General features: G+C 42.9%; 1 protein-coding gene across 1 annotated transcript in view; it reads left to right on the top strand.

Moving 5' to 3' along the window:
* The window catches only part of LOC137518634 (cadherin-9-like), a 232,326-nt gene that overhangs the window by 169,189 nt on the left and 38,688 nt on the right, over positions 1–24,449 (top strand). The window contains exon 9 of the mRNA XM_068236736.1: positions 6,960–7,081. Within this exon, the coding sequence (XP_068092837.1) occupies positions 6,960–7,081 (122 nt within the window). The remainder of the gene's footprint in view (positions 1–6,959; positions 7,082–24,449) is intronic.

Genomic DNA, 24,449 nt, shown 5'->3' with positions numbered 1-24,449 from the left:
GTTAGCTTGATCCTTGCTTATTGCTAAAAGGCACCACACAACAGATCTTTTGACAGCTAATGTTGTTCTTGTGATCTTTTTTTTTTTTGTGGCCCACTGGCACTTGCATATACAGCCCTATCAGTCAGTCGCAGCTGGCCCTTGCTAATTCCTACTGTGCTGTGCCACTGCCAGGCCCAGCACATTCAGTGTCTACCTTTTCACTGCACATGTGTGACAGCTGCACATTTGTAATACTACTCACTGCATACCTGTTCACGGTACCTGTGTGTGTGACAGCTGCACATTGTATTGATACCAGTCACTGAATACCTTTCACTGCATCTGTGACTGCACATTGTATTATACCTGGTCAGTGCATACCTTTCACTTGAATGGATGGCAGACTTGCCCTCCATAACAGATTCCCGTTAAAGGCAAGTGATGTCATCTCTGGCACACAGCGTTGGGTGAAGGGTCCATCTGACCACAGATGCCTGGTCTGCAAAGCACGGTCAGGGCAGGCACATTACTTATACAGCACATTGTGTCCTTCCTTGGATGTGTGGTGGTAGCCGTTTCTCAGGCTTCCACTCCGGACCACAATCGAACCCTGATTCCCTGGCTATACGCTTTCTTTAACAATAGTAGAGAAAGAAACATTGACAGTCTGAGCAGCGATGAACCCCTGGACTACTTATTTATTAATTTTTCTGGTGCGTGTACATGCCTGCCTAATTTTTCTGGATGCACTGGGGCTGCAACAACAAAACAAAAGGCATGTACATGTGTCAATTGCCCTTTGTGATCGTTACCTTGCCGCGGTGAAGGAGCTTTGGTATCACAATGAAGCAATGACCGCCGGCTATATGAGTGTGGGGGGGGGGCACACCCAAGATAATAAGGTTGTTGCTTCATTGTGGACAGACCAAATTCAATCTGCTGGACAGTTACTGTTGTTCTATCATTGAGCTACCACAGCCCGGTGACCATATGGGCTTGAAAACCGCCATGGCCTGCACTCTCGCCATGGTGCACACTAGTCTAGCAAGGCTTTCACCACACAAACAGCTGTTTGCTGTGCGTTACACAGTGAGTTTGGTGTGTCAGTGTGAAGCAGTAGCAGTACACTAATTACACTACCTGATTGATGTATACACATGCAAGATGTTTTAAAGCACTTTATGCCTCCAATTTAGCATTGCAATGTGATTTCTGCCCTTTAACCTCCCTGACGTTCTATTAAGATCGCCAGGGCAGCTGCGGGAGGTTTTTTTTTTAATTAAAAAAAAACTATTACATGCAGCCAACTAAAAGTTGGCTGCATGAAAGCCCACTACGGCAATCAGAAGTAACAAGGAAGGCCGCAATGAGCAGCCTTCCTTGTTTCCCTTTCCTCGTCGCCATGGCGATGAGTGGAGTGACGTCATGGACGTCAGCCGACGTCCTGACATCTGCCGCCTCTGATCCAGCCCTTAGCGCTGGCCGGAACTGTTTATTCCGGCTGCGCTGGGCTCAGGCGGCTGGGGGGACCCTCTTTTGCCGCTGCACGCGGCAGATCGCCGCGCCACGGCGGTGATCAGGTAGCACATGCGGCTGGCAAAGTGCCGGCTGCGTGTGCTCCTTTTTATTTGGAACGAATCAGCCCAGCAGGGCCTGATCGACACCCTCCGGCGGTACTGGACGAGCTGAGCTCGTCCAGACCGCTCAGGAGGTTAAACGCTGTTGTGCGTCAAATCCCGATTTTTCCCCAGGACTTTTGGCGTGTATCCCACTCCACGATGCCCCCCTCCAGGTGTTAGACCCCTTGAAACATCTTTTCCATCACTTTTGTGGCCAGCATACATTTTTGTAGTTTTCAAAGTTCGTCTCCCCATTGAAGTCTATTGTGGTTCGCAAAGTTCGCACGTACCCAAACTTTTGCTGAAGTTCGCTTTAAAGGTTCGCGAACCTAAAATCGGAGGTTCGAGCCATCTCTAGTTAATATATACCTGACAGACTGCAAATTACATTATGGTAATGAAAATCACACCCACATACGAAAAAAAGGAAGTGTTAGTTTCACACTTAGCTTTAAAGCAACAGAGTCCATAATATAGTCCATTTAGTCTGTATCCAGTCATTCCATAGGTTCCATACGTATAATCGATTCTTACAATCTGTAAATTTATAGAAACAAATAAAGATAAAAATCTTTATTGAGACCACCAGGACATAAAGATCCCAATTTATCAATCCACATTACCTAACGTTTTCTGAAGTAGAGTATCCTGACCCCCTCATCTTGGTTTTGGTACACAGTCAATGACCAAGAATGTAAGGTCAACATCCCTATGGCCTGCAGTGCGCCAATGTTTGGCTACAGGCAAGTCAGAGGTTTTGCTCCTGACAGAGCTCCAATGTTGTGTGATGCGGTCCCGCACCTTCTGTGTGCTCTTAAACACATAGTAAAGGCCACAAGGGCAAGTGAGTAAATACACAACATAGGAGCTCTGGCAGGTCAAAAAATGTCTTATCTCGAATTCCCCACCAAAAGAAGTACCTTTAATCATATGTTGGCATTCGCTACAAGATTGGCAGGGATAAGATCCCACTCGTTTGGTGCCTGTAAGAGAGGCAGTGCTTTTGAAAACAGGTGATAAGTCAGCCTTAACCAATCTACTGCCCACAGTTTTATTACATCTGTAGGCAGGGATTGGCGGAGTGCTGTACTTTGGAACCTCCGGGTATGCACTGCCCAGAATGTGTCAATGCCTTTTGATACATGAAAGTACTTTATTGGAAAAGCCATGGTACTGACGAACAAAGGGTAAGCGTGAACCCATTTCTGTATGCTCTTGCCCAGCACTGTTGGGGTCATTAAGCCTCTCAAGCTCCTCCTTTATCAATGTGGTAAGATAATCTCGCTGTGAGAGTTTTCTAACCATCTGCTGCCTTTGTTGCTCAATCAGATTGTCATCAGACACTATTCTATCTACTCTTAGTATTTGGCTCCTATCAACCGAGTGGAAGACAGCAGGTAAGTTGAAGCTCTCATAGCAAAGAAGTGTGTTGCGGTCAGTGTGTTTCTTGTAGAAGTCTGAGACTAAGTTACCATTTTGTAATCTGATGGTAGTATCTATATATATATGTATTGTCAATGTAGGATGCTGAATGTTTATTTTTGCTTGTCGCGATTTCTGCCATACCATAATTTAAATGTATTATTAAATTACCTCAAAATAACCACCATTTTGAATAACAGAATGTGTATGAATTTTTCTTCTCTAAAAGAACACTTGCAAATTGAGAATTATGGTGCAGATGACACGCCAGAACCAATATAGTGCACCAAGATGTATACATAGCATGGAAATTATGTGTATATAGTTACACACAGAATGTTACAGTTCATTTCCATCTTTAATTAAAAATCAGTTCTTGGACTATTTGGTAATTTAGTTTCACCCAAATGATACAGCCCACAGCTGTGAGGGGTTTACAGAAGTAAAAAAAAAAGGGATGAGTTTAATTAATATTAATGTTTAGTCGTTTGACATTATTTTAGCTCATTTCTAACTAGAGATGTGGCGAACGGTTCCCGAACCGTTCGCCGGCGAACATCTCTGAATACATGGGGCCTTTACTACTTCCGGGTCACTCTGACCCGGAGTAGTATGCCTGCGCTGCCCGGCGAAGCGCATCCTAGATCGCACTCCTGTTGCCGGGCACTCTCTGCGCATGTGCGTGACGTCATGAACGACGTCACGCTCATGCGCAGAGAGTGCCCGGCAACAGGAGCGCGATCTAGAACGCGCTTCACCGGGCAGCGCGGGCGTACTACTTCGGGTCAGAGTGACCCGTAAGTAGTAAAGGCCCCAGAGATGTTCGCCGAGCGAACAGTTCGCAACATCTCTATTTCTAACCCTAGCCACTATGGTTGCAGTTTAAAAGTGACAATATGGTGACATGGTGATCAGATCAGCAACATATTTTAGGAGTCTTGTCTAAAGTCTTGCCTAAAGATTTATGATGTGTGACGCTATTTATAAAGAAAAATATATATGCGTGTGTGTGTGTGTGTGTGTGTGTGTGTGTGTGTGTGTGTGTGTGTGTGTGTGTGTGTGTGTGTGTGTGTGTGTGTGTGTGTGTGTGTGTGTGTGTGTGTGTGTGTGCGTGGTGTGTGTGTGTTTGCGTGTGTGTGTATTTTAACTTCTTTCTAGGGCTGTGTAGGCATAATTCTTTGTTTTTATTACATTCCATTCCTAATATAACTTACTAGAGGAGGGTTCTGTAACCCCTTTAGTGTTGTATTATATATATATAAGATGTCAACAGAGTAGATATTCCTGGTGCTGTGTATGATCGTGCTGCCCTAAGATTTACGCTGCTCCACATGCACAGTATGAACCTGTGCTGCCTGTCACATATCCTATTCTATTATGCTGCAGGTAATATCTCCACAGTTATATCATCTATAAACTCCAAATGATTAGGGTAGGGAACTACATCAGTGCCAGGACTACATCAGTGCCAGATTGCAGCCCCACTGGTTCCTGAGACAGAATGTAAGAACCTATCTTGTGAACCAGTGGGTCTAGACGGACTGATATTTGCACAGAGGTTCCCTTCCCACCTTTATTTGGGGTGTATAGGAGGTATAAATGCAAATATACTGGAGGTGATTTTTGAAAGTTCCCAATGAGCATGCATCATTAGTGAGTAAGGCTGCTCTAGGGCAGCATTGCTATGTTTTTTTGATATGCAGTGGAGTTCTGCAGAAATTGGAAGAGGTAGGATTTTTTAACAATAGTACGTGACAGTGCTACTTACATGCTAAATGCAGGTGGGGTCCTTTCCAGTGTTGTGTTCAGGTTCACGTTACAATCTCATTGTAATGAATAGCGGAGATGCCGCCACATGGGCAAGCGGCATGGCGGCTATCTCCGCGTCCCAGCCGGCGGCTTCTGCCACGCAGCAACATGATGCTGGTTTGCCTGGTCCTTCTAGTGCACACAGATGGAGAGCTACACGCGCGCGCGCCAGGCGACAGGACCTTTATGCTAGTAGAAGGGGAGTCAACTGATCAGGCCGATCAGCTGACTCCAGCTATGCTCCGGATTGGCTGAGTGACTGGGGCGGCGCTGTGGAGCGCTTTTGGTATATATAGGACTTGCCTGTCAGTTGCAAGTGGTCTGCTGTTGCGAACATTTACGTGTGAGCGCTCAGACCTGAGTCAGATCCCACAGTGTGTTAGAACCAGCCGGAGCTGGGAATTCACACTGAGTCAGATTCCGTTGATAGCTTTAAAGTACTATTGCTTACTACTGTTTATGTTTTTGACTAGTTCCCAGGTGTTGAGACCAAGGACCTCACACCTAAGACTAGGAGATTGCTACATCGCTACTGATTATCTGTTAGACTAGATCCCAGGTGTTGAGACCAAGGACCTCACACCTAAGACTAGGACTGAGATACGTTACTGTTACCTGTTATGACCTTTGGCTTTCCTGACTACTGTCCTGTTCTCTGATTCGGTACTTCTGCCCATCTGATTATCTGTTGCCAACATTGCCTGTACCTGAATACCGAATCAGTCTTCCGCCTCTGTACTTTATCTGTCCGTGTGTTGCCGACCTGGCTTGTCTGACCTTTCTGGCTGTCACCTAGCCCTTGGGTGATCAGCCTTACTGTACATCTGTGACACTTGCTCTTCATGGTCACCGGCTCCTCTGGAGACCATCTTGCAGCACAGTCAGTGGGTCTCTACCTCTCTAAGGTCCACTGGCTGCAGTACAGTCTGATTCCCTGCTCCTCAGGGAATCCCTAGCTGCAGACCAATCCTCATCACATTACTCCAGTCAGTGATCCCTGCTCCTCAGGTATTCACTGGCTGCAGTACAGTCTGATTTCCTGCTCCTCAGGAAATCCTCGGCTGCAGGTCTATCTGAATCACTCATTCCATTACATATCGTTACCTGGCAGCACAGTCAGTGGGACTCTGCCCCTCAGAGGTCCACTGGCTGCAGTGCAGTCTGATTCCCTGCCCCTTTAGGGAATCCTGGGCTGCAGTAGTGTCTGTATCTCCCACTTCTCGGGAGATAACCTCTCTGATTACTGTTGCACCAAACACTATACCACATTGGGTGTCCTGTGTCTAGCTATACTAGTATTATTGGTGATTCTGCAGATCACCAAATAATCAAGTATAGCATCTGTATTATTGGTGATACTGCAGATCACCAATAATCAGAAATATCTGTGTTGCTGCCACCAATCGTTACACTCATACTGTGAGTGATCAGTAGATAATACTACTTGATCTACATGTTTTATCAGTTTAATTTGTATTTATTTCCTTAACAATTTTAATGGGAATGTGAAGTGAGCAGAATACAGAAGCTGCCATCTTTATTCCCTTATAAACAATTGCAATTGCCTGGTTGTCATACTGAGTTTTTGTCAAACAAGTTTGATTCCTGGTCCGTGACCAAACCACTATGCTATTTTAGTTTTTTAGTTTTTGTCTACCACTATGCTATTTTAGTTTTTTAGTTTTTGTCTAACAAGTGTTGACTAGCATCCAATGGGAATAGGATGTGTGCTCAGCAGACATGGCCCTGGTGCCCTGGTGCGCAATAAAAAAATGACAGGAAAGGGCGTGAGGGGGGGATCAGCACTATGCATGTAGCCTTGTTGGTTTACTCTGCCGCAGAGGCATATGAATGTAATGTTATGTGTTGCAGTGCAATGGGACACAGCATCACACCGCAAATGCAAGGGCCAGGTGTAAAACTTACCTCAGAGAATTAGAGGCAGAACATAAGCACAGAAGTCAGGCAGTTGACATTGTTTATTAGAGAATGACAATGACAGCTTCGGTATTTATCTCAGGTTCCCTTTAAAGGATAAAAAAAGTCTGCATTATCTAGTTATCCAAGCATTTTTATTATACATTCTTGTTCTCATCTACATTTTTCTTTGTCTTTTTCCCCCCCTAGGAAATCCTAGACTTTCCAGAAGTGTTAAAGTTTATATTAAAATTCTGGATATTAATGATCATATACCAGTATTTGCACAACATTATAATACATTTGTATGTGAAAATGCTAAGCCGGGTCAGGTAAGTCACACAGTTATCTATTTGTACATTGCAAAATTGTAAACAACAAATCTCCCTGTTTAAAAACATTTGCTGCTTTTGAGGTCAACAGTGTTATAACAATCACTGTGATAGCGGGAAATTTGAAAGAAAAAGTGAATTATTTCTACCTTTTGACAGCTGTTGAGTCATAACACATATGAAATATGATTTCCCATCCAACTCATATAGAGTAAGTGGAAACTGCTAACTCACTTTCAATGAAGACATAATTCTGTGCACCCAGCAAGTAGGTCTGCAGCATATATCAGAAAGACACAGAAAGGATGTGAAATTTGGTTAAACCTTGATACTGTTCTGTATCATGCTAGGTTTTAAAGAGAATCTGTACTCTAAAATTCTTACAATAAAAAGCATACCATTCTATTCATTATGTTCTCCTGGGCCCCTCTGTGCTGTTTCTGCCACTCCCTGCTGCAATCCTGGATTGTAATTGCCAGTTTTAAGCAGTGCTTACAAACAAAAGACATGGCATGTGATAGGCCGTGAGGAGCTCAGTCTGTGACTCATACAGGGCCTGCAGGGGGCCTGGAGAGGGTGTGTATAGCTTCTATCCTATTATAAGCAGAGCAGCAGATTCCTGCCTGAGTGCCTGAGCCCGACAAAGCCATCAGAGGAAAGAAGATTAGATTATATAACAGAGATAATACAGCCACTGTGCTACTCGGAAAGGCTGCAGTAAGACAGACCACATTAGAACAGGTATAGGAATTTATAGGATAGAAGAAATAAGGCTGAAAATGTTGTTACAGAGTCTCTTGAAAAATGTTTTAGCTTATTTTAGACTAGGTCAGACCTTAGCAGACACATATTACATGCACTGCACAAATTGACAAAACCATGCAAGTGAGCATTGCACTGTTGGCTGAATATGAAGTTCTTTATTTAACTCATATTTACTGCTGTACACTAAAAGTGTATTTACATTGTCTCTAACACTGAGATTTGGTTAAAACTTGATATTGTTCTGTATCATGCTAGGTTTTAGGCCCCGTTCACACTTGCGGTTTAGTAAAAACCGCACCGGATGTCCGGACCGCACCGTATCCGGACCGGACCTGATCCGTACGGTTCCTATCCGGATCCGGTCCGTTTGCATCCGGTTTCCGTGCGGTGTGAACACGGTTGCGGTCCGGATCCGGTTTCTTAAGGAGATAACATCCTTTTAATTACCTGGGGTCTGGGAGGTCAGCAGAAGGGTCTGGGGTCATTGTTGGAGACAGGTGGACGTGTGGAGACCATCCGTGAATACAGAGACTGCAGTTGGGACCATGGATCCAGGCATTTTTTACTCGTAAACCTGGGAATTCTCTCTGTTGTTCGCCTCCTTCAGACATATCAGACATGTTGCTGGCAAAAAGAGCTCCTGCATGAAATCGCTGCTGCCCCACTCTTCGCTGGGCCCATGTGGTCCCCATCCAAAATGCATAGGAAGTGGGGTAGAACGTCCGGTTTTTGTAGCCAGTGTGTTGTGCGCTCTCCGGCTCTCATTGCTTTGTATTGGCCGGATGGTGCAGTCCGGCTCCGCTCCGGATACGGCTGCCGGAGGAGCCGGACCAAAAAATAGCGCATGTTGGAACGGACGCCGGAGTCCGGATCCGGCCCGGATCCGGTCCGGCTCCGGTCCGGCAGAACGGACGCATGTGAACGGACGCATAGGCTTTCATTGCCATGCCGTGCGTCCGTTCCGTCCATTCTGAAAGCGGTCCGGCTCCGGCACGGCGATTCCGGAAGGCCACCGCTAATGTGAACCGGGCCTTACAGAATTTTTTTAGCTTATTTTAGACTAAGCCAGATCTTAGCAGACACATATTACATGCACTGCACAAACTGACAAAATCATGCAAGTGAGCATCGCACTGTTGGCTGAATATGAAGTTCTTTATTTAACTCATATGTACTGCTGTACGCTTAAAGGGAACCAAAGACGAAGCACCCTCATGTATTTTACCATATATATCAGTGGGAACATTAGCGAAAACACCTACCTTGCTCTCTGTTTCATTCTTCAATGTTCAACTTGATTCTTATTAGCCCTGATAAAATACCTGACTGAGCATTCAGTCTGGCTTTGCTCAGGAATCATTATAGCTGAGTCTGTCTTCTCTGTTGTCTTTTCAAGCCCAAGTCTGCCCCCTTGTGGCTCTGCTATAATGACTCAGCTATAATGATTCCTGAGCCAAGCCAGACTAAACGCTCAGTCGGGGATTTAATCAGGGCTGATAAGAAGCAGGCTGAGCAGTAAAGAATGAAACAGAGAGCAGGGTAGGTGCTTTCTCTAATGTTACCACTGATATATATGGTAAAATACATGAGGGTGCTTCATCTCTGGTTCACTTTAAAGTTTGTTTCCATTGTCCCTAAGACAAAAACAATCCTCTCTATATACTTATATTCAGTTTTTTAATAGACACCATTACTCAAACATACATTTGTTTATCCTTGTGGTTAACAAAGAAACTGGTTTTAGAACTGAATTTTTAATTGTGACAGTTGTCTTATGTAGCTTTCTGCGTGTACTACTGAGTTGAGTATACCCATCTAGCTCATGGTGACCCCAAACCACTAGTATAAGGGAATTGAAGAAATCAAAATAGCCTCTTACTAATTGTTATTATTGCTAATATTTTCTGTTTTAAGAAGGCAAATTTATATTCAGCATTACTGTCGAGAGTGATTTAAGTTTACTGTTGAGAGTGCTTTATCCTAACTGTATATACACAACACCACCAAATATTTTGATCTGTAGGATGTCTTCTGTGGAATGAATGTGTCATTGCAGTAATATTATGCAAGAAAAATGGGGAGAGGACAGAAACCCCTTACAAAAAGCACCACTCAAGACAAAAATATCAATTTAGAAAAATCCTAACAACTTTATTTCATAGATATTCAACATACCAAAACAGCACAAACAATTTAAAATCATCTAAAAAACACACACAAACACACTAATATAAATAATGACCTAGCCAGAGTGTAATAATATGATCATGTAAACCTGCAAGATATAATAATCATTAGTAATATAACCTTTATCCTAGGTAATAATATATCCCATGAGGGGTTTAGATAATGAGCCCCATCATGGGTGAACGGCGGCTTTCCTCCTCTCCTTTCACAGTGGGGTTACGCCCCCAGAGCATGTGGGACCTATTTTGAGGAGATCCTCCATCTGACTTAGCCAATTTCCTGCACCTTACTACCCGGCTAAGCAGGCCCAGATTTACATCACAGGAGCCTATAGGCACAGATTTCCTGCCGATTCACACCCCAAGTGTGCTGGCTGTCCCAGCTGTCGCTTCTCCCTTATCCATCATAGGTAGATACAGCTGCCACTTTGTATTATGTAGCCAGAGCTATCATCAGTATTAAAGGGACTCCAAGCAGTGCAAAAACTATGGAAAGATGCATACCATTTTGAAGCTCTTTTACTCCTCTTTCCAACGATATATAAACCGCCGCCCTACGCCTTTTAGTTTTTGCTATTTTCGCAATGGAAATCACGGCCACCGCGATTTTGATCGCGAAAATAGCGAAAACTAAAAGGCGTAGGGTGGCGGTTTATGTGTCTTTGGAAAGAGGAGAAAGAGAGCTTCAAAATGGTATGCATCTTTCCATAGTTTCTGCACTGCTTGGAGTCCCTTTAAGTAGCTAGAGGTGCCCCCAAGTATTAGGTAGCTAATGGAACCTCACTTTAATTAGCTAGAATTGCCCTCGACTGTAGGGAGATCACATCAGTGCAATGCTGAGTCCCGGGTAAGTAACCTCTTATTTATGCTCTGCTCGGGACTCTGCATAGGTAATCAAGAGGGAGGCACTTGGAGAGGGGAGTGAGCCGCCTTTCCATCATCAGGTGCCTGTAGGCATGTGCCTAGAGTGCCTTATGGTAAATCCGCCCCTGCGGCTAAGTATCTCCTATGTTTTTCACTCAATTATTGCACCGTCTATATGGGCTGATCCTGACTTTTCTCACTAGACCTACTACTGTGTACATTTTAGTTTTGATAGCACTGTTTGCACTTTAATATTTATTTATATTTATATATATCCTTTGCACATCCATGGTTTTGGCGCATATAACATATTGTTGATTGATCTTTTCACTAGTGTTTTCATGTTTAAGTGAGTGACTTATCATTATTAATTTGTACTTGTCATTTACAGTCACTTTATAGCTCTTTTGCACAGTTCTCTTGCACAGATACATACTGAACCCGGGTTCACCCATGATGGGGCTTATTATCTGAACCGCTCATGGAATATATTATTACCTAGGATAAAGGTTATATTACTAATGATTATTATATCTTGCAGGTTTACATGATCATATTATTACACTCTGGCTAGGTCATTATTGATATTAGTGTGTTTGCGTGTGTTTTTTAGATGATTTTAAATTGTTTGTGCTGTTTTGGTATGTCGAATATCTATGAAATAAAGTTGTTATGATTTTTCTAAATTGATATTTTTGTCTTGAGTGGTGCTTTTTGTAAGGGGTTTCTGTCCTCTCCCCCTTTTTTGCCTTATATTTATAACCCCAGCACACTCACCAGAGCAGGTGTTGCAGGCAAATAATGTGAGATTGCAGTAATATTAATGAAGATGTGGAGGTGTGAAGGAATGCAATAAATGTTACTGTTTGCTTTTTGTGCCGACTTATAAACTAGTCAGGCACAGAATTCTGTGATTCCTTTACACCAAGACTATTCTTATGTATTGATGCAAGCCCGCTAAAAATGTATTGTTGTTCAGTTACAAAATCGCTGATATAGTGGGAAATGGATATCCGCTACATAGATTTTAATTTCCATGATAATATTGTGGAGATTATTGTGGATTTTAGGGGTCCAAGGGTGTGTGATTTAGTAAGCACACTAATAAATATATGTCATGGGAACAGGGTAAGATATCTTGTTCTAGAAAGACTCTTAGATGTTGTTTAGGGTTGTTATTGAAAACTGAAACTACTAATATGCAAGCATAAAAAAAGTCTCACATTTAAGCCAAATATTATTATTATTATTTAGTATTTATATATTGCCAACATCTTCTGCAGTGCTGTACAGAGTATATTGTCTTGTCACTTATGATGGTTTTTAAATATGTAGGTTTTCTATTGAATAAAGTAAATGTGACACGGGGTAAAAAGAAAAAAAAATTGTTTGATACTTACCCAAGAAGAGGAAAGGCTCTTGATCCCATGGAGTCTTCTCAGTAGTAATGAGCACACATTTTGCATATTCATAATTGTGCATCATAATTCGCAATTATGATGCAAATTTTTAATGCTACATTTTAATCTTAATTTAATCTTAATCAGTTTGTAACCATTAGCAGGAACCAATGATGTGTAATTTTGCATAGTTTTTACGTAATTTTGTGCCAACTTTAGAGGTTAATAGCAAAAGCTCATACATGGTATAATTACCAAAATGCCTGTCCTGCTTTGCTATACAATAAAAGTTTTTTACTGGAACCATTGAAGACTTGCTGATTTGTTTTGAACATTTAATTCTGTAGATTGCCCAAGGAGGGCCAAAGATGTGTTCCACCAAGTGATGAAAGAACTTCACCAGGGCTGGAACCATGGGACAGAGAGAGGACCAGAAAGTAGTTATGATCGTTATCTGCAAATTACAATTTTGCTAAATTTTGTGCACATTTCGCAATTACGGCCATACATATTTATGATTTAAAAATTAAATTGATTTCACAGAAATCCATTCATCATTTTGTGTAATTACGCAAAATTATAAATGGTTTCTGTTAAATCAACTGAATTTCCAAATCGTAATTATGTATGGCAGCAATTGCAAAATTTTATGTGAAATTTAGTGGAATCATAATTAGCAGATTATGATCATCACTAGCTCCCAGTCCTTTCTTTGTCTTATAGTTCCACCCGTGGTGAAGTTCTTTCACCACTTGATAAAATACATCTTCAGCCCTCCTCTGCAAATCTTCAGAAGTAAATGTTCAAAACAAATCAGCAAGTCTTCAACGGCTCCAGTAAAAATGAATCCACTTTTATTAAATAGCAAAGCAAGACAGACAAAAAGGCTGACATGTCTCAGACAGTGGTGTGTCTTTACTCATAGCCTGGAGCCATTGAAAGTTGAGGATTTGTTTTGAACATTTACAGTGGTTATCTTGGAGAAAAGACCTTTTTCTAATACCTTCATGGTATGTTTTATGGTATGAGGATTGTCTTTCCCTTTGGAGTCTTCAGAAGTACTGGCGTTGGGGCCCTGCTATTTTACATGGCTCTTGAGGTGCTCAAAAATCCCTTTATAGCTGCAAATAACATGGGCGCCAGTGGAGCACCAAAACTTTCTGGCACCATATATCTTATGTGTATCATGGCTTTATTGCAGTGAAGGTGGCTCGGTTATTGACGGGTTTGCTGTGGGGGGGGGGGGGGTGGATTAGTGTTAGGAATCAATATGAGGTTTGTTAGGGTTAGGCATTGGTCAGTTGATTGGTTAGGATTAGGCATCAGTGGAGTTGTCGGTCAGGATTAGGCATCAGTGATGGGCGATTAGAGTAAGCATCATGGGGAGGGGGGTGGTTAGGCTTAAGCATTGGTAGAGGGAGAGCTTGTGTGAGAATAGGGTTAGATTTAGTAAAATATAGGTAATATTTACCAGTGTATTGCTATCAGAATTACCATTTATATTCAACTAGTAGCTATTTCCAGCAGCCACATTTCTTTTTTGTATGTACTCATTGGTTTAATGTTGGCAGTTTTGTTGACTGACCAACAGGTAACTTTTTTGATTTTGAGATCAATGGTACAAAGGTGCCAAGAATAATAAAATATTTAACCCTTTCCCTGCCAGCTGATTTGTTCTAAATGTGAACATCTACTGCCAAGCAGTTTTTAGACATTTTGCACTCGTTAGGTTTTGTGAAATAGTGGTCTGTGAGCTCCTCTCAAATTGTATTGTTTCTGTGACTGTTTCACACTAGAGGATTCTATCTGTGTGTTTTACAATACAATGACTACTCCCGTAATGGATCGCTGGACCGTGGGGGGGGGGGGGGTATCGCCACCCTAATGAGTTACAAGTATATGCTAAACTGCAAAACAGTACAGTGCTCACATCTGAATCAGTCTATGCCCAATATACATAAATCACAGTCCTATAGGGGAAGAAAAACATAAAACCAATATAAAGTCCCAATAAGTCCACTTGTATCCTTCCACACAGCTTCAAAATTTTCACATGGACCTTATAGTAGTATAAAATACTCTTACCAGCGCATATGGCTGATTTAGTTTAGCAAATGGGTTCAAACAAAGGATCCTTCCGATCAGACCGCCTTCTTCCTAGATGCAACTCGGAAATACAAGGAAAGACATAGAGTGATCCTGCTTTAAATACCCAAATCTCCACCACCAGACCAGCACACAGTGTGCACCACTCCCAGTAGTGCTTACACCGCAGTGCTCAATGGGAAAAATGCAGGCTCACCAGATGATATGGCTGATCCTATTTTGACCAGCTATCAGCACTAAATGTGCACACTCCAAAGTTCTCCACTTGGTACAGTTACAGGAATGGCCTTAAAAAAAAAAAAAAAAAACAGGCTACTATAGCATAATTCCGTTTTAATAGGCAAAAAGACTCACAGTATTGCACTCACAAGTATTTAAAATCAATGCGCACCTAAATTAATCCCAGGACGTCCTCACCGCAGCCGCTCTACTCAGCGTCTCCACACACCGCGCCTGAGGCTCAGCCCTACCAGTTTCGTCATCAATGACTCATCAGGGGTAGCATGTTCCTCTCTCCTCTCCCGATCTCTGTATGATGAGTATGTAATCATGCGTTATATAGGAAGTAGAGAGGGAAGAGAGGAGATGGCTGCCAGCGTGGGACACAGGTATAAAATCGGGTGAGTAATTACACTCCGACCACTATTCCAGCCATGCAGGGAGGCAGAGGTGGTGGGCCCATGTGGAGGGAGGGACGAATGATGTCGGCCCCCCTCCCCACTGCTTCCAGCAGGGGAAAATGCCAAAATAATGTACTAGGTACGTTGTTGGCAGTTAGAGCCTTCTATAGCCACAGCGCTTAGTACATGCTTGGCAGGGAAAGGAATAAAATACATTTTAAAAAAAGAGAATGTGGTGGACTTACCTCCCAAAATTCGGACACTGATTGTGTAGATTGCAAAAAAGCAGTACTTTATTAAAAAAAAACAGCAACAATCACTCCACATGCACACGCTTTGCGAGCATACCCCCTTCCTCAGGCAATAAGCTCCCATCGCTCCCATCTGCTCCCATCGCTCCACCACGGCAGATCCCCTCCTAGAATCCCTCCACTGGCTTCCTATCCAGTCCAGAATCAGATTCAAGATACTGTGTCTGACCTACAAATCTGTCCACAAAACCTGTCCAACCTACATTTCCGATCTTACTCAGAGGTACACACCTAGCCGCTCACTCCGCTCTTCCAATGAACTTCGCCTAACCGCCCCCCGCATCACCCAGTCCCATGCACGCCTCCAGGACTTCTCAAGAGCTGCTCCAACACTATGGAACTCCCTACCTCCACCCATTAGGGCAGCCCCCTCCTTCAACATCTTCAAGAAAGCCCTCAAAACTCACCTTTTCACTCTGGCCCACTACCACTCACAAGTGCTCTAAACTGAACTCAGGTCCCCTACCATTCGTGTCCTTACCTCTCCCTTTAGATTGTAAGCCTTTGGGCAGGGTCCTCCTCCTTTTGTGTCCTACCTGATCTTGCACCTCCATTACTTTGAACCCATGCTATGCATCTGAGTGAACCTAACTTGCCTAATCTCCATGCTCCATCCAGTGACTGACTAAGCATTACCTGGTACTCATACTATGGTGTGTGATCTGGTTTTCTTGTATTCCTGTATTGTCATATTGCTGTATGTCACCCCTAAATATTGTCTGTAACCTAAATTAATGTTCAGCGCTGCGTAATATGTTGGCGCTTTATAAATACAATAAATACAATAAATAAATAAGGTGGAGCATCTGGGAGGCATAACACAGCATGCTCAGAGTACATCTGATTTTATTTATATTTATACCAAACAATATTATAGAGAACATTTCTCAGAGCTCCTGCAAACATCACCATGACAACTTATAGAACTGCTTTTTTTGATATCTGCACAAATCTGTGTCCAAATTTATGGAGGTAAGTCCACCACAACCTCTATTTTGAAACATATTTAAATACTTTATATGGGCAGCACGGTGGCGTAGTGGTTAGCTCTCTCGCCTTGCAGCGCTGGGTCCCTGGTTCAAATCCCAGCCAGGGCACTATCTGCAAAGAGTTTGTATGTTCTCTCCGTGTCTGCGTGGGTTTCCTCCAGGCACTCCGGTTTCCTCCCACATTCCAAAAACATACGGATAAGTTAATTGGCTCCCCCTAAAAAAATTGGCCCTAGACTACAGTACTTACACTACATAATATAGACATATGGCAATGGTAGGGATTAGATTGTGAGCTCCTTTGAGGGACAGTTAGTGACAAGACAATATATATATATATACACTGTACAGCGCTGCGTAATATGTCGGCGCTATATAAATACTAAATAATAATAATAATAATACAGTATATATATATATATATATAAAATAAAAAAAGACAAAAAAACAATGATCTGGAAAATCTGGAAAACTCGGCTTTTTAAATACACTTGTAATGGGCAGAATCTGTGCCCCTGCACAGTCTTATTTAACATTTTTTAATGATATATTTATTTATTTATTGTATTTATTAAGCCCCAACATATTACGCAGCCAACATATTTGTGTTCTTCAAATGTTTTAATATTGATTTTTTTTTTGTGTGGGTATTTTCTAAGTGCAGAGCCATTGGGAAGCTAATCTAAGCTCAGCTACCTATAGTTATAGAAATATTTCACCACTCTCAAAAATAATTTCATAGATAAATATGTTTCTACACACCATAGCATTCCTATGGCATTCAGTTTTGGAAACACGTTTTTTGATGAAGGCAATATTCTGTCAGAGATACTTTTCTCAGAGTAGTAGAGTGCATTTACTATAAAAAAATGTACTATTATCTTTTAAGTCTTCATATTATATATCTTGTTTTTAAGATAAAAAGAATATATTTTTAAGGTAAAATTGTAAAATATTTCATCACCTTGAATTACTTTCTGAAATGTATCACAGGCGGTAACATCTTTAGTGGTCTCTGCACAATGTTTGGTTACTGAGCATTCTGAAGCCAGTACAAAAACATAGCTGGTCTCCCAGAATGCTCAGAAGGGAAGCACATAATAAACAACCTAGATCTAGTCTCAGTGGGAGAGTGAGGCTACATACCAATATGCAGCTATACATAGCTATAGGATGTGTTTCTGATGCTGAAACCAGGATATTTAATGTAAAGATGGGTATTCTGAATAATTAACTGCATTCTACTATGCTTTGTTACAGTTCCCTTTTAAACTTGAATATACAGTGAAGTGCTTGCATATATAAACTGTATTCCATATGTTATATATTCATTACTACAGATTGGCTTTTATTTATTTATTGACAGATAGTTTTGAAATATTAATGATGATCACTTCCTGTGTACCATGAAAAGCCAGGGGGTGAAGCTTTATATAAGTTATATTAAAGGAGTACTGTAGGGGGGTAGGGGGAAAAAGAGTTGAACTTACCTGGGGCATCTAATGGTCCCCCACAGACGTCCTGTGCCCCGCAGACACTCACCGATGCTCCGGTCCCCATCGCGGGTTCACTTACGGAATTTACGATTTTAAAGTCGGAAAACCACTGCATCTGCTTTGCCGTGTACTCACTCCTGCTGACGTCACTGGGAGCGTACGGCGCAGACCCAGTACGGTCTGCGCCTGCGCAGTACACTTCTGGTGACGTCAGTAGGAGCAAGGACGCCGCTGCACAGGTGCAGTGGTTTTCTGACTTTAAAGTCGTAAATTCCGGAAGTGAATCTGAGGTAGGGAACAGAGCATCGGTGAGTGGCTGCACTGGCACAGGATGTCTGCGGGGGACCATTAGGTTCATTTTAAATCTGTCTCATATCAACCACATAGAGAAGGTAGGATTATAAAAATGAGGGAGTATAACTGAGGAGGAAGCCATTTAACCTATCTTATCCTAGACGGACCCCATAGCTCTAGAGAGGACATCATTTAAGATCTGTGGCACTTAGGTTCCAGTAAATGTAACTCGGAATACCAGGGTAAATGTCTAAAGCAACATGGCTTACACTTACTTTTTCCTATTGTAACCCAAATAGTAGGAGAGGATTGATAACCCCACTCCAAAATCTTGAGATATTTGGGAGGCCACATAGTACCAGCATTTTGAGAGGGCCTTCACCCTTTTCAGTTGAAGTTAATGTTTTTATTCTGTGGCCCTTTCCATTCCCAATAAAAATAATATCTCAGAATGCATATATCTTTCCATAAAATCTCAAATTAATCTTACATTTGTCCCTAATGATATCTAGAATTAGAGAATGTATCAAAAGTATACAATTACTGTAATATACAATACACTGTGCAAAAACATAAACACAACACTTTTGGTTTTGCTCCCATTTTGCATGAGCTGAACTCAAAGATCTGAAACATTTTCTACATATACACAAAGGAACCATTACTCTCAAACATAGTTCACAAACCTGTCTAAATCTGTGTTAGTGAGCACTTCTCCTTTGCCGAGATAATCCATCCCACCTAATAGGTGTGGCATATGAAGGTGCTGTTTAGACAGCATGACTGTTGCACAGGTGTGACTTAGACTGGCTACAATAAAAGGCCAATTTGAAATGTGCAGTTTGATCACACAGCACAATACCACAGATGTTGCATTGTTTGAGGGAGTGTGCAATTGGCATGCTGACTGCAGGAATCTCTACCAGAGCTGTGAAATTATTGTTCATTTCTCTTCCATAAGCATTTCACAGAATATTGCAGTACATTCCACTACAGACCATGTGTAACCGCACCAGCCCAGGACCTCCTCATTCAGCATGTTCGTCTCCACGATCGTCTGAGACCTGCCACCCGAACTGCTGCAGCAACAGCAACAATCAGTTTTCATTACCAAATAATTCTCAGGGAAGCTCATCTGCAGGCTCATCATCCTTATCAGGGTCTAGACCTGACTGCAGTTTGACGTCTTAGCTGACTGGAGTGGGAAAATGCTCATGTTTGATGGTATATGGCATGTTGGAGTGTTCTGTTTATGGAGTCCCAGTTTTCACTGTTTAGGTCAGATGGCAGACAGCATGTATGGTGACGTGCGGTTGAGCGGTTTGCTGACATCAACGTTGTGGATTGAGTGGCCCATGGTGGCAGTGGGGTCATGGTATGAGCAGGTCTATGTTATTGACAACGAACACAGGTGCATTTTTATTGATGGCATTTTGAATGCAAAGAGATACCATGATGAGATCCTGAGGCCCATTGTTGTGCCATTTATCTACAACATCATGTCATGTTGCAGCATGATCATGCACGGTCCCATATGGCAAGGATCTGTACACAATTCCTGGAAGCTGAAAATATCACATTTCTTGCATGGTCAGCATACTCACCGGACATGTATCCCGCTGAGCTTGTTTGGGATGTTCTGAATCGGTGTATGCGACAGCGTGTTCCAGTTCCTGCCAATATTCAACAACTTTGCACAGCTATTAAAGAGGAGTGGATCAACATTCCAAAGGCCCCAATCCACAACCTGATCAACAGTATGCAACGGAGATGTAAGGCAAAACTGTGCACACTTCAGAATTGCCTTTTACTGTGGAATATTGTGCAATATTCATGCTGTCTAATCAGCACCTTGAAATGCCACACCCATGAGGTGGGATGGATTATCTCGGCAAAGGAGAAGTGCTCACTAGAGATGGCCCGAAGGGTTCACCGGCAAACGGTTCCCCGGCGAACTTGCGTGGTTCGCGATCGCGGCAAACCGGGAACTTTTCCAGAAGTTCGGTTCGCCCCCATAGTGCATCATGAGGGTCAACTTTGACCCTCTACAATACATCATAGTCAGCAGGAACACTGTAGCCAATTAGGCTACACTCCCTCCTAGAGCCCCCCCTCCTTATAAAAGGCAGGCAGCGTCAGGCAGTGGACTCACTTGTGTGCCTGCAGTAATTAGTGAAGGGATAGCTGCTGCAGACTCTCATAGGGAAAGCTTAGTTAGGCTCTTGTAGGCTTGTTAGCTTGCTCCTGGCTGATTGTTATTGCTAAAAAAAAAGCCCTCACAAGCTCTTTTAAGAGCTAATCTTGTTCTTGTGATCTATTTTTTTTTTTTGTGTGTGTGTGTGGCCCACTTGCATTATATACAGCCCTGTCAGTCAGTGTCACTGTGCCTGTCTGTGTGTGACAGGTGCACATGTAATACCCATCACTTCATATACCTACTACCTGTTGTACACTTCAGTGCACCCACCTTCCCACGTGAGCGCACGCAGTGTCACTGTGCCTATCCGGTACCTATCTGAGTGTGACAGGTGCACATGTAATACCCATCACTGCATACTTAACACTCAGTCGGCCGCCACCACCAAAGTGCCATCATCCCAGGAAATTGAAAATTGAGCCGTGGAAAGACCAAGACCTGCGTAGGGACAGCTACCTTATGAAGGCACATGATTAGAAAGCACAAACTGCAATGGGATAAACACCTGAGGGAAAGCAGCACACAAAAGTAAAATCCACACACCGCAGTGGAAGACATGCAATTATTTCTCACAAAAGGCGATACCCAAACTGTACCGTGATGTTGAAAGGCAAGTGGTGTCATCTCTGGCACACAGCATTGGGTCAAGGGACCATTTGACCATGTGGTCTGCAAAGCACGGTCAGGCCTGCCTGAAGACTAAGTCAGTCCCCACACACAGCATCTATGCCTGCACGCTGTGTGACTGTCTGCCCCAAGACTAAGTCACTCCCCACACAGCATCTCTGTCTGCAGGCCGCTTGACTGCCTTCTCCGCCACCACAAGCAGGGTCCAGGACTCTGGACAGGCGGATTCCTGAATTTTTAAGGCCACTGCTAGCAGCAGCCCCTATAATAATTTTTCTGGTGTATGTACATGCCTGCCTAATTTTTCTGGCTGCACTGCAGCTGCAACAACAAAACAAAAGGCATGTACATGTGCCAATTCCCCTTTGTGATCATTACCTCGCCGCAGTGAAGGGGCTTGCGTATTACAATAAAGCAATGACCGCCGGCTATATGAGTGTTTCGGGGGGGGGCACACCCAAGATAATAAGATCGTTGCTTCGTTGTGGACAGCTGGGCATCTGGACAGTCACTGTTCTGTCATTCAGCTACCTCAGCCCGGCAACCATATGGGCTTGAAAACCGCCATGGCCTGCATTCTGGCCATGGTGCGCACCAGTCCAGCACGGCTGTCACTACACAAACAGCTGTTTGCAGTGCGTTACACATAGAGTTGAGCTGAAATTTTCGTAATTTCGCATTACTAAAATTACGCATGCGAAATTTGCGATTACGATGCGAAATTACAGTAGCGTAATTGCCATTAAAATCGTAATTGAAAATACCGTAAGCGTAATTTTCAACGCGTAATTTCGCGTTTCCTTCATGCCGTAATTTCGCATTAAACGCTACCGTAATTTCGCATTAAACCGTAACGCTCCGTATAATATAAAAAAGCCGCCGACTTTAAGGGTTAATAGCAAAGCCCCCTTAAATGCTAAGAGCCTCAAATTTGGAGAATATATTAAGGAGATCAGGAGGAATAAGAGGAAAATTTTTTTTTTCAAAAAGACCTTATAGTTTTTGAGAAAATCGATGTTAAAGTTTCAAAGGAAAAATGTAAACATTTAAAAACCCGCCGACTTTAACGGTTAATAGCAAAGCCTGCTTAAAGTTTAGGAACACCAAATTCCCAGGGTATATTAAGGGGATCAGTGGGAATAAAAGGAAAAATTTTTTTTTCAAAAAGACCTTATAGTTTTTGAGAAAATCGATTTTTAAATTTCAAGGGCGAAAATGTCTTTTAAATGCGGAAAATGTCAGTTTTTTTTGCACAGGTAACAATAGTGTATTATTTTCATAGATTCCCCCAAGTGGGAAGAGTTTTACTTACTTCGTTCTGAGTGTGGGAAATATTAAAAAAAAACGACGTGGGGTCCCCCCTCCCAGACCTCTTTAACCCCTTGTCCCCCATGCAGGCTGGGATAGCCAGAATGCGGAGCACCGGCCGCGTGGGGCTCCGCACCTTGACTATACCAGCCCTCATGGTCCATGGATTGGGGGGTCTCGGAAGGGGAGGGGCAGCCAAGCTTTCCCCTCCCCCTCCGAGCCCTTGTCCAATCCAAGGACAAGGGGCTCTTCTCCACCTCCGATGGGCGGTGGAGGTGGAGGCCGCGATTTCCTGGGGCGGAGGTTCATGGTGGAATCTGGGAGTCCCCTTTAAAAAGGGGTCCCCCAGATGCCCACCCCCCCTCCCAGGAGAAATGAGTATAGAGGTACTTGTACCCCTTACCCATTTCCTTTAAGAGTTAAAAGTAAATAAACACACAAACACTTAGAAAAAGTATTTTATTTGAACAAAAAACATAACCACGAAAAAAGTCCTTTAATATTTTTAATTAACCATTAATACTTACCTGACCCTTTAAATAAATGATCCCTCGAAATAGCCTCGGAAATGTTCTATCAGTTACAATGTAACAAAGTTATTACAATGTAACAACTTTGTTACATTGTAACTACGCCGCACCCGACGTCACTCACCGCCGCCACCGCCGCCGCGTCTGCGCTGCACGGACCGACAGAGCTCTGAGCTATAGCTCAGAGCTCTCTAAAGCATCTTTGTATTTTGGCTCCAAGGAGCCCCATTGGTCCTTAGCAGACCAATGGGGTTCCTTCAAATCAGAAGGAACCCCATTGGTCTGCTAAGGACCAATGGGGCTCCTTGGAGCCCAAATACAAAGATGCTCAGAGCTCTGTCGGGTCCTGCAGCACAGACGCGGCGGCGGCGGCGGCGGTGAGTGACGTCGGGTGCGGCGTAGTTACAATGTAACAAAGTTGTTACATTGTAATAACTTTGTTACATTGTAACTGATAGAACATTTCCGAGGATATTGCGAGGGATCATTTATTTAAAGGGACAGGTAAGTATTAATGGTTAATTAAGAATATTAAAGGACTTTTTTCGTGGTTATGTTTTTTGTTCAATTAAAATACTTTTTCTAAGTGTCTGTGTGTTTATTTACTTTAACTCTTAAAGGAAATGGGTAAGGGGTACAAGTACCTCTATACTCATTTCTCCTGGGACGGGGGGTGGGCATCTGGGGGACCCCTTTTTAAAGGGGACTCCCAAATTCCACCATGAACCTCCGCCCCAGGAAATCGCGGCCTCCACCTCCACCGCCCATCGGAGGTGGAGAAGAGCCCCTTGTCCTTGGATTGGACAAGGGCTCGGAGGGGGAGGGGAAAGCTTGGCTGCCCCTCCCCTTCCGAGACCCCCCAATCCATGGACCATGCGGGCTGGTATAGTCAGGGTGCGGAGCCCCACGCGGCCGGTGCTCCGCATTCTGGCTATCCCAGCCTGCATGGGGGACAAGGGGTTAAAGAGGTCTGGGAGGGGGGACCCCACATCATTTTTTTTATATATTTCCCACACTCAGAACGAAGTAAGTAAAACTCTTCCCTCTTGGGGGAATCTATGAAAATAATACACTATTGTTACCTGTGCAAAAAAAACTGACATTTTCCGCATTTAAAAGACATTTTCACCCTTGAAACTTAAAAATCGATTTTCTCAAAAACTATAAAGTCTTTTTGAAAAAAAAATGTTTCCTCTTATTCCCACTGATCCCCTTAATATACCCTGGGAATTTGGTGTTCCTAGACTTTAAGCAGGCTTTGCTATTAACCGTTAAAGTCGGCGGGTTTTTAAATGTTTACATTTTTCCTTTGAAATTTTAACATCGATTTTCTCAAAAACTATAAGGTCTTTTTGAAAAAAAAATGTTTCCTCTTATTCCTCCTGATCTCCTTAATATATTCTCCAAATTTGAGGCTCTTAGCATTTAAGGGGGCTTTGCTATTAACCCTTAAAGTCGGCGGCTTTTTTATATTATACGGAGCGTTACGGTTTAACGCGAAATTCCGGTAGCGTTTAAAGCGAAATTACGGCATGATACGACTGTAATGCGAAAATTACGCGAAAATTACGCTTACGCGAAATTTCGCGAAATCCTTCTTCATTACGATTATGTACTTACGGCCATAATCGTAATTACACTAATTACGCGAAATTTCGCGAAATCGTAATTAGGT

Source organism: Hyperolius riggenbachi, chromosome 5 (genome assembly GCF_040937935.1).
Source record: "Hyperolius riggenbachi isolate aHypRig1 chromosome 5, aHypRig1.pri, whole genome shotgun sequence".
In the NCBI taxonomy this organism is placed as follows: Eukaryota; Metazoa; Chordata; class Amphibia; order Anura; family Hyperoliidae; genus Hyperolius; species Hyperolius riggenbachi.
The sequence above is the reverse complement of the archived record's forward strand: the minus strand, read 5'-3'. Positions and strand labels throughout refer to the sequence as shown.